The sequence below is a fragment of the Alosa pseudoharengus genome, unplaced genomic scaffold, assembly GCF_046254945.1.
Source record: "Alosa pseudoharengus isolate Yale_2024_CS ecotype anadromous, Long Island Sound unplaced genomic scaffold, YU_APseudo_1.1 YU_APseudo_1.1_scf_22, whole genome shotgun sequence".
NCBI lineage: Eukaryota > Metazoa > Chordata > Actinopteri > Clupeiformes > Clupeidae > Alosa > Alosa pseudoharengus.
The window spans coordinates 6132843-6147940 of NW_027468680.1; the positions used below are offsets into that span (position 1 = coordinate 6132843).

The following is a 15098-nucleotide window of genomic DNA, read 5'->3' on the forward strand; positions in this document are numbered from 1 at the left end:
CGAAGATAGAGCTGTGTCTAATATTGAAGAATTGTGACAGGCAATTCAGGCTATTTGAATTGTGTTTATTGTCTGATGTACATGTAGTTGTACATGAAAAAAAATGAAAAATCATTCTCACTGTCTAAATTAGACCTGATATTACTGTTAATTAACTTCGATTTGTCAGCAGTGCATCTAGATCAAGTACAACTAACAATTAGTAAAAGTGTGTTTGGTCATGTATTTTAAAAAAATTAAATAGCAGCAATTAGAACAATAACCAGTAGACAGTGTGAGTAGTAAAAACACAGAATTACCTATACAGATGCATGCGAATAACTACGTAACATTAAGCTTTTAAACTAGTTTATCATCCTTAATGATTCTCAACCAATCAAATTAGGGGTCACAGCGCAAGGCAGATGCTAAGCTCATGCTTCAAAGTTGTTTATCAACAGACGAGTCTTTCCGTTTGGTTGCTTTGGCCAATACTAACCAAGACAGATACACACTCTCCCACACACACACCCAAACCTAATGTTGTGCAGATCAGAGCCAGATCTGGGCCAGAACAGCCTGCTGGCATGAGGGTTTTAAGTCCACGTCCAGGCCTGGAGAGGAGAGTGTTTTTGGGTCCTTCTCACGCCACCATCCACACCGCTCATGCTTTGACTGGCACGATGCCATCATACCCATGGACGCCACATTTTCTGCCCGCAACCTGGCAGCCGAACGACAAGGCCTTCTGCAGACTCCCTCCTGCAGAGGGAAATGGAGGAGACCTACTTTCAGACGTCTCAGACATGCTGCACACACACACACACACACCCACACACTCTGAACATACTTCTCATACGTTCTCAGCCAGCACAAGATCTCCTGCTAGCCCCTTAAAGGTTCAGTCTGTGATTCTAGACCAGTGTGGGTTTGATCAAATTGAGCTCATTTCTCCTCTGTGCGTACTCTCACCCTGGTGCTCATACACATTCCTGGCTTTGTAAACAGGAAACAAACATAGTGGAATATACAGTACGTAAGGGACAACAGTCGCCGAGGTGTCCCATTATACGAAATGAATGGATGAGGCGGAGGAAAAGAACTCCCGGACACACAGTAGACAGTTAGCTTGTTTACAGTTGATTCCATTGTTTCGAAGCCTGCTTCCAGGCTCAACCATCGTCCTACTATGGTTGTTATAGTTACCATTCATAAGCATTGATATGGAACGGTGATTAAACTTTTTTTTACCAGATCTACTTCATAGGTGTCCTGTTATTCAGAATTAATAGCCACCCCACCCATCAGAAAAGGGTATTTCTTCTCTCCGGGTAATAAAGACCCATAAACAACTCCGGCCAATCATCATGCTGAATCTGGAGCACAGAAGGTGTCAACAACCCTTTGCCAGGATTGTGTATTACACCTTCAATGATATTGGTTATTTTCCAAATGATAGAATATGAAACATTCCATAGACAATTCAAGACAATCTTGACATAAAGTAAGATGCATAGTGATGTGATGCGGTTTTTCCATACCTCTGGAGAGCGTGTAGATAACCGAGGCATTAAAAGTGTCGCCTGCACCAAGTGTGTCCACGAGCGCCTCAGGTGGGAAGGCATCCGAGTGGACGACTACGCCATCAGGACCCATGGCATCGGCACCTTTCTCTGCCCAGGCACAGATCAGCACAGCTCTGACAGGGACGGAGACAGCAGAGGCGCATGAGCTGAGGCCCACAGGGTGCGAGTCCTACCCCACAGCACTGCACTACTGACACCTGGTGGTCATTTCTATAACTGCGCTCATGTAACCACCACTCACTGCAGTGCTGACTTGATACACATTCAGACAGAAGATAACTATGGCTCATTTTCATAGTGGACACAACAAAAGATCTACATGCATTTTTTTGTTGCAACAGACAGTGCTCCTTCAAAATAGTCTTCAAAATGTCTGGATCCTCCAAAGCACCCACAATTCTCTACAAATCTCTAGGTTGATTTTTATTTATTTTTAAATCCTACTCATCAGGTGAATATCTTCTAACACAGGATGTAAGTGTGACGTCTTACCCCTTCCTCACTCGACTGTACAAGCCCTTCAGTGCACTGGGAGCGGAGTCGAAGCCGAAGTGTTTCGCTACATCCTTACTGACAAACACCTGGCAGAGCAGAGACGCACATCGTGCACAATGTGCAATATTAGTGTGAACCATCTCTGTCCCACAGCTGAGGTTTATACTCTAGTGCAGGTATAGGTCAGAATTCCTGGATTTCTTTTCGGGTACATTTTCAAAACAGATGCTTTACTTAGCATATGGGCTTTAACACTCATCCTTAACATAATATTGGCATAAGGTTCATCATTTCAAAGACATACAACAGAAATATGCAGTGCAGTGCATTAAGTGTTTCACCACCTCCAACCCAGTCTACCTAAGCCATGTTTCTTGCTGGGGATGATAATAAACCCCAGCCTGTGGAGCGCTGGTAGTGAGGTGGCAAAGGATCTGGGCTAGTATACAGTACCCAGAACAGCAGAAACGCAAGCACCCACACCATAGGTGTATCTAAATTAGCTATGTACCAAAAATTACATTTTACCATGACTCGAAGAGTTGTAAGGCTGCGTGTACAAATCCGCTTGGAGCTCCATAGGAATTTTAATTTCATGACGAGAATTCTCGGTCTAACCGTTCATGTGCCATTGAAATGGCGTAAATAGGCGACCCACCAGGCCAGCACTAACCTCTGAGCGTGGTAAACAAAATTGGATATTTCAGGCAGTTAAAGCCCCGGTAAGAACCAAACCAGATTTGGTTTAAATCTACACACCTATGGCTACTGAAAAATGTAAGGTTTATTTATCAAATGTTATTTTTAAGTATTAAAAAACATAATTGTTTTAGAATTTTCGAACGAAAGTGGTGGTGATTGGAGGCGTTATGATAAGTCGCTTTGGATAAAAGCGTCTGCCAAATGAATAAGTAAACCTGGTGGACCTTCCTGGGTGCGGTGGGCGAACAGGTGGCCTTACCACGTCCCCACACTGGAAGAGCTGGTAGAGCGGCTCCCTGGTCTTCTCGATCTCCACCGAGATGGTGACCCTCTCCTTCTCTGTGGCTGACCGGTTAAACTCCTCCACCCTCTTGATCATCTTCACCTGCTCCTCAGCATTACGACCCTAAAGATGCACAGGTGAGATGCATACTGTAGGTGAGACACAGGTGAATTGCACAGGTGAATTGCACAGATGAGATGCACAGGTGAGACACAGGTGAATTGCACAGGTGAGATGCACAGATGAGATGCACAGGTGAGACACAGATTCAGACACAGATGCAGTTTTTAGAGCTGTCCGTACATTTGTGTATACTTTAGATATACAAACTGTATATTCTGTGTGTGGCAACACAATGAAAAATAGAGACACAGTCATTGTGAAACTGTGTATGTCTAATGCATACACAAATGCACAAATAAACATATTGAATTACAAATATATAAATATATTTATTGGCATATTGCTTAAAACCATCGGTATGGTTACTGTGTGGTACTTATATTATTCACCTCCCAGTGAATCCATCTGTACTGGCTCAGGTCCACCTGGGAAAAGTCCTCAGCAGTGACATCAGGCAGGTTTCTGAACAAACACGTGAACTCCAGTGAGACACATTAAACATCCATGATGGCACCATCTCTAAATCTTCCGTCTCTAAATCAGATCGCATATGGGATCACATTCCCATATGCTGGTTTTATACATACATGCATACATACATACATACATACATACATGCATACATACATACATACATACATACAGTAAATAGTATTGTATTAGTACTGTTATGAACTTGTAGAGTAAGTTTTGCATCATCAAATTTCAGTAAGTTTTTCATCATCATCAAATAATCTTTTTGTTTGTGTGTTGTAGTGTGTGTTGTGTTGTAGTAGACACAACAGCAGTGTGTTCTAAACTAGAAGTGCTCACAGACGCAGAAGCCTTCAAGTGTTAAAACATTGTAGCTAATGCTCTGTGTCACCACACTCTCATCAATGAAATGCTCGCAGTGTTCACTTTTAATTTCTTTGTCAATATAAGCACTCAATTGCATAGACAGCCATGCCTTATTGGACCAATCAGATAATCAGTCATGCAATCATGCAGCATTTCATTTGAATATGTTAGCATGCACTGCGAATGCAGAATTAGTCAGGGTCATTAGTGCCACCTTATTAGAGATTAAATTATGCTGAATTAACAGTCCCACTGCAGAAGAACGCCTTATGACAACTTCCTCCTATAACTGAGACTCCACAGCACCTCCAAAGTATACACTGGGACTCTACACACTCATTATAAGACCTCCTTAAGGTAACATACTTACTACATCAAGCCAACCATAACCACTTAGTATTCACTTGGAGTTGATATATGACCTGCCTGCCTCCCTTTCTTCTTGATGGCACTAACTTGCATCTACTAGAAACTACTTTCATCTTAAGTTCCAAAATAATTCCTACATAAAGCCAATATCAGTACTCAAATGGTAGTGTCTTATGTAATACTAGAATTTTTACTAAGATGGACTCACCTTAAGAACTTTCAATGCAGTATTATTACATCAATGAAAACACCCGGGCCCTGCCCCATGAGAGAGTTAATGGTTGTATTTTTATAATAATATAATGGATGCATCGCAACTACCCTTCTTTCTGAAACGTTGCCTCATTCATTCCTCTATTTTACAAGCAAAGTTTAGGTTTCAGACAAACAGCCTTGTGTGATTCAGGGGCAGCTGTGGCCTACTGGTTAGGGCTTCGGACTTGTAACCGGAGGGTTGTTGGTTCGAACCCCAACAGTAGGAGCAAGGCAACTAACCCCTCACTGCTCCCCGAGCGCCGCTGTAGCAGGCAGCTCATTGCGTCGGAATTAGTGTGTGCTTCACCTCACTGTGTGTTCACTGTGTGCTGAGTGTGTTTCACTAATTCACGGATTGGGATAAATGCAGACCAAATTTCCCTAATGGGATCAAAAGACTATTATATACTTATACAGTACTATACTTCTATTTTACAAGCAAAGTTTAGGTTTCAGACAAACAGTGTTGTGCGATTCTTCCACCCCTGGTCATCTTTGACCCCTAGTCTGACCCTGATCACGTCCCTGCAGTGGAACAGGCATTCCCTATTAAAGCCCAGAGGGGTACACGACACATGCCATCCACCGCCACGAGGCCAGCGATCGCCTTTCGGCCGGAGTTGCTTGTCTTACGTGTCGGAGAGCACAACGGTCCGTGAGCCGTTGCCGAGGGAAACCACACAACAAGCGCACGGGGTCTCCCCCTCCTTCTGCCACGCCACCCCAGAAATGTCCACCCCACGCCGCTTAAAGTCCCCCGTGATGAAGCTACGGCAGCACACCAGACAGGGGGAAAGGAAGAGAACAATGACCCACACTGGACCGCACACCAAGAGACCACGGCCAGGGCCGAAACATAAACACACACACAGGCAGCTGAGAGAGAAGAGCTGTCGTCACCTTAGCACAGCTGAAATCACCTGGAGAAACGGCAAACAGCACTGGTTAGTAAGAGAGCGTGTCTGTCAACGGCTGCGGGTTCGACGAGTTCGACCCTCAGCGCAGAGTGGCTGGCCATATGTGTGTGTGCACCATATGGCCATAGTAATCACACTCACATGCATCCATGCATGTACTCACACACAACAAACACACACACACACACACACACACACACACACACACACAGTCCCACACAAACCTGTTCATGTGTAGGATAGTGCGGCTGCCTGTTGTCACATTGCTGATGACCATAGAGGCAGGAAAGGAGCTTCCTGGACACTCCAGCAGAAGAGAGATGTCAATCTGGTACAAGTGAAAGTCATTCAAGACGAAGCTACAGAGACAGATCAGCATGAAAGAAACTCTCTGGAGCAGAACAGGAACGAGGAAATGGATGCTAACTGGGCAAACACACTTCATAACAAGCACACAAGAGAGAGGCTGAGAGAGAGAGAGAGAGAGAGAGAGAGAGGTATAAAACTGAACTCAATCCAGCTCCTGACAAACTGTACCTAGAAACGAGAGCATTCATAATAATACACTGTAACAAGTAATGTAATGCAAGTAAATACTTAAAAAGAGAGACATTACAAACAAAACAGCTGAATATTTGAGAGACAAACACTGACATAACTCTGAAAGCTGATTTAAAAACCACAGTATACACCTGGATTTTGTTCATCTTTAGTATGTTATTGTTATATTTTTCTTTTTCTGGGTCAAAAAGGAGATCAGAACTATTTTTTGAATTTCAGCTTCAGTCTGGGCAAGGTCCAGATTATGTCAATAATGCGCCATGAAAATGGACAGCTATGTAAAGCTACTATTTTCTGTCGCTAGAGGGCAGGCTTTTACAAGCAGATCTGCCAACGTGAATTTTAGTTGTGTAGCCTAAGCTTCAGGTGGTAAACAATGAGGTCGATTCTGCCATATGGCATTTATCTGCGTGACAACTTGCACATCCTATGAATACAGAACATCTTAGTTTTGAGCAATGAAAGCTAGCACTTACTCAGCAACGGGTCCTGGTGCCAGAGACCCCATAAACGCGCATGGGGCTCCCAGTAACGACAGGACCGTACAGGAGTTGGACGCATTCCCCCCACGTTGCCATCTCTGTGACAGACACCTGAGTAGGACAATAAATAGTGCTACTGGAATGGACAGGTTTTCATGCATGGTGCAGTGCAGCAGCATATGCTATCTAATGGTTTCTGTAAGACAGTGTTTATATTAAGAATGCATGCATCATAACGAAGACTATGTAGTCTAGCTCTTTACCTTCACACAATAGTAGTAGGCTACGTCCAGTTTCATAACCACAAGCTACTACACAATAGTGCCCTAAATAATATGATCATCATCCATCCATCCATGCATGCATCATCCAGAGAGATTAGCTACCTGCTGTCAGTGTCCTCTTCCGGATATTTATCCACAACGTTGATGATATCTAAACACACCAACCCTATGCAAAGTATCTTCTTCTCCCCCATATTCCTTCCTTTTGATGACACTCAATGTGAACTTTGAATCGTCGTCCTGGATTCAGGTCGCGCATGAGTGGTCTTTGAACTCTGGACTTTGTTTACAACTAGCAGTTCATTCAAACATGATTCAACATGGCTTCCTCGTGAAAATTCCGATTGGTTCCGAAAGCAACCGAAAGTAGATCAGTGAACTTCAGTATGAAACCAATGATGATTACAAATGAACTGATAATACATTATTTCAGTTTTTGCTACAAATTAGGTTACAGTTCTGTTTTTTTTTTTTTTTGTTCGTGCAAATTTAATTGTAATATGATATAGGCCTACTTTTGTGAAAATGCCGACCAAATCATTTTTTTTTTTAATCGTCATAACCCAAAGTAGCCTACCATGGCTTCTAGAACTTAATGTTGAACAATGATTAGAACACAAACCCGTTCTTCAAGGTCGCGACACTGTTTCACTGAATGGTTGCTCTGGATACATGAAACATGAGAAACCACACTCTCAGCAATAATATTGCTGTGCTTGCTCTGCAGTATTCGCTCTACATTTCATTAATCTGCAATCATGATACTCAGCCGAATGAGATCCCTATAATACTCTTTCATCTTTCATCTAAGTGGCTAGTATTCGGAGTAAACCGAGGTAGGCCTCATTGCTTTATGGATATTGTCTGTAATTTCTTCAGATAACACACTGCTGGAGAAAGGTTGAAAGGTAGGCCTAATCAAGTCTGTTATTAGCAGTGTTGGGCAAGTTACTTCAAAATCGAAATGTATTATGCATTACTTATTACTGTCATTTCAAAGTAATTTGTTACATTATAATATTACTGTCTCTGAATTGTAAGGCATTACACTACTATTGCATTACTTTTAAGTTACTTTCACCAAAATATCTGGAAATATGGATTTGCCATTCGAAATGCAGTTTATTATGCTCAATCATAGTCAGAATTTTGTTAAAAACCGACAAAAGGTCAAAGTCTGGTAAATTGTGATATAAATACTGTAATTCTAAGGCCTAGGCCTGCTCATTTAAATCAATAGAGAGCCTACTATATTGTAAATCAAAGCTTAAAAAAACTGTATGTAAGATTGTGGCCAAAACTGGTACTGCAATCACTTTCAAACTACTGTAGAGCGGTGTATCCCCTTCCCCTCCCCTCTGACTGGCAGAGCTGGCAACACGGATGCCGAAACACTACTGACTTTGTGATTAGTAGATAGGTGGAGGGTGGCGCATCAGGCCAAAACACAACATGACAACATCAATATCAGTTGAGGGCTGCAACTCCACTTTTTAAATGACAATATCTTGGCCAGACTACTGTTGTCAGTGATATAAGTATTTGAAATAACATGATTTCTTAATGTCTAGTGACATATCAGGGCCGTTTATGATTAATTGAAATACATTTCTTACATACGGTTCCTTTAATAAAGACATGTCAAGATGGTGGCCTACTGATCATTTTGGTGCCCTAAGTGAGTGGTTTTGAGTGAGTGACATTTAAATGATAACTCAAAAACCTGAAGTAAAATAAAAGGTCTATTATTTACAGACAATTACTGTGTTTTTAAACATTCATGCTGTTTTCTTATAAATGGTGCACTGTCACTTTAAGTGCATTGATCTTTACGTTCTCATAATGCCTTTTTGCCAGCTCTTGTTTACAAGCCTTGTTTGTTGAGTTACATTGATAGCACAATATTAACAATAATATGCACAATGTTAAGTTGTTTTAAGCAGCCTTCATTGCTTTGGAAAGTATGTAATAACATGTTGCTTCACATTTCGTTTTGCAAATAAAAGTGAATTATGAGCCTGGTATCCACCTAGCTAGGCCCTATCTGAATGGATTATTTTTTTGTCAACTCTGCATATCATGTGCTTCATGTAAATGCTTGGAAAACAAATTATTGAAGACCCACCAATTCCCTTCTAGCACTACGTGGTGGAGATTGAGAGAACCCAAAAGGTATCAAACTTGCATGTACCATGGTGTTAGTGCATTGTGACATTGTAAACGCTATTGATGAAGAGTGAAATGCAGTTTGCAGTAAAGCTACTATTCATTGGTTACATGTGGGTGCCCCCTCTGTCCTTTGGTGCCCTACGCAAAGTGCGTGATGCGCGTGGTGGGAGCGGTGGCACTGCCAGGCTACACAATCTTTTTTCTGCATTTCTATCCCTTTATTCTCTTTAAGTTCAATTGTGAATTCAAGTTCACAGCTCAAAGCTGACATGCACAAGAAGTTTGTGTTTAATCAAGAATCAAAAAGATTAGCGTGGCACCACTTTAGATGTTTCATTAAATGACTTGTGCTATTTCGCGAGGCATAGTGAGATCTTTCGGTTTCGCACAAAGTGCACTAACTATTATGTTCTTCATATCCTTGTCTCTGAGCGTAGGCTTATGTCCATCCCGCAAATAGAGTCCGCTGCAGCCACAGTCATCTTCAACCAGTATCAGGAGATAACATTCTACTATTTTGCGCGGATTTTTTCTTCTCTGTTGTTCTCACGGTGGTGTTTGCGAATATGTATCAAAACAAAACACTGCTTAATTTTTGGTTAAAATGCATTTTAACGCGCGTTACTGAAGTTTGTACCGAGTAAAATATTACCCAATTTTTTTTTGTAATGCCTTACATTACCGAGTTACCGCAAACAGCAATATATTACAGTAATTACATTACTTTTGTAACGCATTACTCCCAACACTGGTTATTAGGAACACAGTCCAAATAAAACAAAGATAGTGTAGCGGCTGAGTGATCTTCTGCACTTCCTAGTATTCCTAGGAGTCCTTAGAAACAAGTGTTGAATGTTCATTTCCCACTGTGCTTTGCTGGACATTCATAACTTTTTAGTTATTAAATAATTTAAATGTTATTTGTAGAAGCCTAAAATTGTAGAATATGTAATACTTCCCAAAGTGTGTGTGTTTTCATGTTCTTTCATGCAGTGTAATGTTATACTGAAACAGCTACCCTTTGAGTGCAGATGGAACAACTAGATTGTAAGCCATTGAAGTTAATGTTGTAAATGTTAATGAGTAATCCAGATCTTTCTGACATAAATAATGCTGAAGTCATTAATATAGAGAACAAGATAGTTGCCTATATGATGCAAGATTAATATACTAGACAATATGTTAGATAGATAGATAGATACTTTATTGATCCCCAGGGGAAATTCAAGGTCAATAAAGTATCTATCTATCTATCTATCTATCTAACATATTGTCTAGTATATTAATGTTGAACAATGATTAGAACACATTTTTATTTGCTATGTTATAGCAGCGAGTAGTGTTACACAGATTTGCAGTGACATGGAAATTGTATCTTGTTTATATTCATGTCTTGACGCACCATCTTGGACCTCCGTAACCCAGGCTTGTCTCCTGCCCCACCCCAGCCAGGGTGAAGGATGGTTCCGGGGGTCCAGAGGGTGCTGAAGAGCTCAGTGGCCCATAGCCGGCTGGAGGTGCTGCAGGTCTACAGGCTGCTGCAGTGGGTGCGTCAGGGCGACACGGCACAGATCGAGAAGATGGTGCGCATGGGCGTGCCCAACCTCATCAACATGGCAGAGCCGGCCGAGGGACGCGGAGCGCTGCACCTGGCCGCCGTGGCTAACGACACTGACATGGTGGAGTTCCTGCTGTCGCTGGCTGCCCACCCCAACATCCAGGACAAGGAGGGGAGGACGCCCGTCATGCTGGCAGCTGAGCTGGGACACGATACCGTGATCAGTCTGCTGGCCAAGAACCACGCCAACATGGTGTTGACCGACGCCGAGGGCCAAGGTGTGGCCACTCAGAGCTGACTGTGCAGTTTGGTAGTTGGGATGAGAGTTTGGGAAGGTGTGTGTGTGTGTGTGTGTGTGTGTGTGTGTTAGGGTTAGGGTTAGGGTTAGGGTTAGAGGGATGAGAGTTTGGGAAGGTTTCATACCCTGGGTCTGCAGATTAACATATTGTGTGTGTGTGTGTGTGTGTGTGTGTGTGTGTGTGTGTGTGTGTGTTAGGGTTAGGGTTAGGGTTAGCCCATACCTCTGCCCTGCTCTGTGTGTGTGTGTATATGTGTGTGTATGCATGTGTATGCAGATGTGTGTGTGTGTGTGTGTGTGTGTGTGTGTGCTGCTTTGTGAGTGTAGTAGCCCATACCTCTGCCCTGCTCTGTGTGTGTGTGTATATGTGTGTGTATGCATGTGTATGCAGATGTGTGTGTGTGTGTGTGTGTGTGTGTGTGTGTGTGTGTGTGTGTGCTGCTTTGTGAGTGTAGTAGCCCATACCTCTGCCCTGCACTGCAGGTGTGTGTATATGTGTGTGTATGCATGTGTATGCAGATGTGTGTGTGTGTGTGTGTGTGTGTGTGTGTGTGTGTGTATGCATGTGTGTGTTTGTGTGTGTGTGTGTGTGTGTGTGTGTGTGTGTGTGCTGCTTTGTGAGTGTAGTAGCCCATACCTCTGCCCTGCACTGCAGGTGTGTGTATATGTGTGTGTATGCATGTGTATGCAGATGTGTGTGTGTGTGTGTGTGTGTGTGTGTGTGTGTGTGTGTGTGTGTGTGTGTGTGTGCTGCTTTGTGAGTGTAGTAGCCCATACCTCTGCCCTGCACTGCAGGTGTGTGTGTGTGTGTGTGTGTGTGTGTGTGTGTGTGTGTGTGTGCTGCTTTGTGAGTGTACGTAGTAGCCCATACCTCTGCCCTGCACTGCAGGTGTGCTGTTCTACTGCATCTCCCCCACCAAGCGTCACATGCGCTGCCTGCAGACGGTCCTCAGTGGCAAGGCCAACGTCAACAACGTCTCGGCCTCGGGGAAGCATGTGTTCGTGCTGGCCTGTGAGCACGCTCAGGACTGCGAGAACATGTGCATCAGCATCCTCGAGAGAGGAGCCAATCAGAACGCAACCGATGAGGTCACACAGCCTTTAACTCTACACCCTGAGCTCACAGCAGAGAACAGTGCTAGGAATGGTCATATATGAGTAATCCTTCCGTTTAAACACAGTCCTCCTAATTAGGATATTCTCTGTAGTGTCTTCAGTAATATTTTTACAGTTATTTCTCAGTTCAGTCCAGTATTACAAGTGGTCATGTACAAAATGTCAGTGGTGTAGTCTAGGTGATACCCAGTATACCCACTTAAAAAGCATCACCATCTGAATATACCCACTTAAAATAGACAAGGATTAACATTTGGGGTTGATCACAGTATATCCACTACAGCCAACTACTACATCACAGTATACCCACTACAGCTAACTAGACTACACCACTGCAAAATGTACTTTTACTTGTCAATTTTTCCAACCATTTAGTGGACAATGCATGCCTCATTCCCTTGTAATTCGATTGTTAAGTGAATAAGAGCTTCTGTTTATCACAATAAGTTTCGGTTTCGTCTTCCCCTCTCGTCGTTGATTGGCCTGACATTTTTCTTGTCTGAGGGGAAACGGTTATGAATTATGGTGTTCCACACTACATCTCCCTGAAAGAAGATCTAGGTGGGCGAGGCCAGGCTAATTCCGTGCAGCCTTTAAGAAAATGGCCATCCTACTACTCACTTGGTGCCTCAACCTGATAAAATCCTATTTTCCCAGAAGCCTGGACCTTACCCAACCCCTTACCCAACCCTTACCCAACCCTTTACCCAACCCTTTACCCAACCCCTTACCCAACCCCTTACCCAACCCTTTACCCAACCCCTTACCCAACCCTTACCCAACCCTTTACCCAACCCCTTACCCAACCCCTTACCCAACCCCTTACCCAATAGGCCTGCAGTATTACTCTGTTAAAGTTGAGCGATGTTGTTTTACTCTCACTAAAACAGAGGTGATGGTGACAAGGTTTACAAGTTGCAAAAACCGGCTGGCTGCACTAGTAAACATTTTTTTTGACCAAAAAGCTGTTGGGCCCGTGACGTCAGACGTAACAACCTAATAACACTAATTCTCTGGTAATGGTAATGTAATGTGCTAAATTAAAGGAAACGTACATTTCAGTCTGTTCTTATTTTAATGCCCTGTCACACTTCTATTTTTATGTTATGTGCTGTGTTCTTTGTTTTCTTATTTTGTTGTTGTTGTTGTTTGTGCTGCTGTGAAGCTCAGTAATATCTACCACATTGAGCTGGAGTTGGTTTGCTACCTTTCTGTGTGTTAACAGGCCACGGGCCTCTCAGCACTGATGGAGGCATCCAGGGCAGGAGCCATCGAGTTAGTGAGGGCCATCCTATGCAGGGGAGGCAACCCCAACATGCTGGACAAGAAGAAGATGAACGCTGCCCATTTCGCAGCTGAGGGAGGCTACTTGGATGTAGGTCTCAGTTGATAAAGTGAGAGTTAACTGGTATTATTAAGCTGAAGCTTTTATCCATAGTGGTGGGTTTGGGAATCGAACCTGGGACGACCAATTGTCAGGCGGTGTGGTGATCTCTTTTTGATGTTTGATCTTGTTAATTGTAGCAATCCCTTTGTGTAAGTTTTAACCCTTAAATGTATACGGTCACACCGCTGTGACGGGAATGTTGGAAAATGAATGTTCTAAACAATATCTGGGTTCATTGAATTCAACATAGAATTTTAGATCCTAGAATTGTTGCGGAACAGAATCATATGTTAAAATGATCAAAAACCCACACCTTGCCATGACATAAGCATCTCTGGGTGATCCTGTGGTCCTGATGCTGTTGTATGGTCTCTTCCTGATGCTGTTGTATGGTCTCTTCCTGATGCTGTTGTATGGTCTCTTCCTGATGCTGTTGTATGGTCTCTTCCTGATGCTGTTGTATGGTCTCTTCCAGATTCTGCAGCTCCTGTCTGCACACTCTGCTAATTTCGCTGCGGCTGCAGTGGATGGGAACACACCTCTGCATTTGGCTGCTGCAGGTGGCTTTGCAGAGTGCTGTCGCTTCCTCTGTCAGCGTGGTAAGTTAGTCAACCAGGTACCCAGTATGGCATGCTGTTTTACATCCAGGCTAATGTCTCTTTGTCGGCCATGTTATGTTGGGGCAGCCGTGGCCTACTGGTTAGGGGTTCGGGCTTGTAACCGAAGGGTTGCCGGTTCGATCCCCGACCCAGTAGGAAAAATTTGGGCTAACCCCTCACTGCTCCCCGAGCACCGCTGTAGCAGGCAGCTCACTGCTCCAGGTTAGTGTGTGCTTCACCTCACTGTGTGTGTGCTGTGTGTGTTTCACTAATTCACGGATTGGGATAAATGCAGACACCAAATTTCCCTCACAGGATCAAAAGAGTATATATATACTTATACTTATGTGTACTAACTGAGGGACTTGACTCCATTTGTTTGGTGAGTTGTGGACAGTGCGAGATACAGATAGGTTTATATTCTGTAAAATATAGATTTAGATTCAACTTAAGGTGAAAGTTGGAGTATGGGCAGTCAGTTGAGAGGTCTTTTTACAGGCCTTTCAGAGTTAATGTTGATTTGACCTGTATGTTGAAAGTTCGTTAAACAGTAATTCAATTGTTACTAATTTTACTTATTCACTTATTTATTCAGGAGCATTAAAGTGAAATATACCGTATCTGTGTGTTGACTTTGAACCTGGTGTGTTTGTTTGAGGCGCCAACCCCAAACTGAAGAATGAGGAGGGTCTAGTCCCAAAGCAGATGGCCAAAGATAAGGCTGCGGTGAAGGAACTCAAGAAGGCTGAGCGACTCTTCACAAAGCTGTCCAAGCCTGGCACCGTGAACCCAAACGAGCTGTGGGCCCTGACTCTGCACGATTGGTCCTTCGAGCATGAGGCTGCCCTACGCACCAGCTTCGAGGCTGCTGAGAACGCGGAGGATTCCGTGGTCACCGTCACCAAGGCTAACTTCCTGTCCGTCCTGCGCGAACATCAAGCGCCGGTTGATGACGAACAGCTGCAGAAGATTGCGGTGGAACACGATTCAAAGCGGGAGGGTCTGATTGACCTGGACGAGTTCTTCAAAGGTCTGAAGTACCTGCAGAAGCCGTACGTGCTGTCCTCATACGGACCCAAGAAGAAGAAGGGCGGG

At 43.4% G+C, this 15098-nt stretch overlaps 2 protein-coding genes across 2 annotated transcripts in view; one reads left to right on the forward strand and one right to left on the reverse strand.

The window, feature by feature from the left end:
* Positions 1–73: 73 nt before the first annotated feature.
* khk (ketohexokinase) lies at positions 74–7195 on the reverse strand. Its single transcript, XM_076299850.1, has 8 exons — positions 6979–7195; positions 6587–6703; positions 5774–5908; positions 3558–3630; positions 3022–3168; positions 2058–2146; positions 1521–1678; positions 74–741 (listed from the first exon to the last, which is right to left on the reverse strand). The coding sequence occupies exons 1-8, from the start codon at positions 7068–7070 to the stop codon at positions 644–646; spliced, it is 909 nt and encodes a 302-aa protein (XP_076155965.1). The 5' UTR covers positions 7071–7195; the 3' UTR covers positions 74–643.
* Positions 7196–10505: 3310 nt separating this feature from the next.
* The window catches only part of ankef1b (ankyrin repeat and EF-hand domain containing 1b), a 7743-nt gene continuing 3150 nt past the window's right edge, over positions 10506–15098 (forward strand). The window contains exons 1-5 of the mRNA XM_076300103.1: positions 10506–10881; positions 11791–11990; positions 13243–13392; positions 13880–14003; positions 14662–15098. The exon at positions 14662–15098 is cut by the window's right edge and continues 386 nt beyond it. Of these exons, the coding sequence (XP_076156218.1) occupies positions 10506–10881; positions 11791–11990; positions 13243–13392; positions 13880–14003; positions 14662–15098 (1287 nt within the window). The remainder of the gene's footprint in view (positions 10882–11790; positions 11991–13242; positions 13393–13879; positions 14004–14661) is intronic.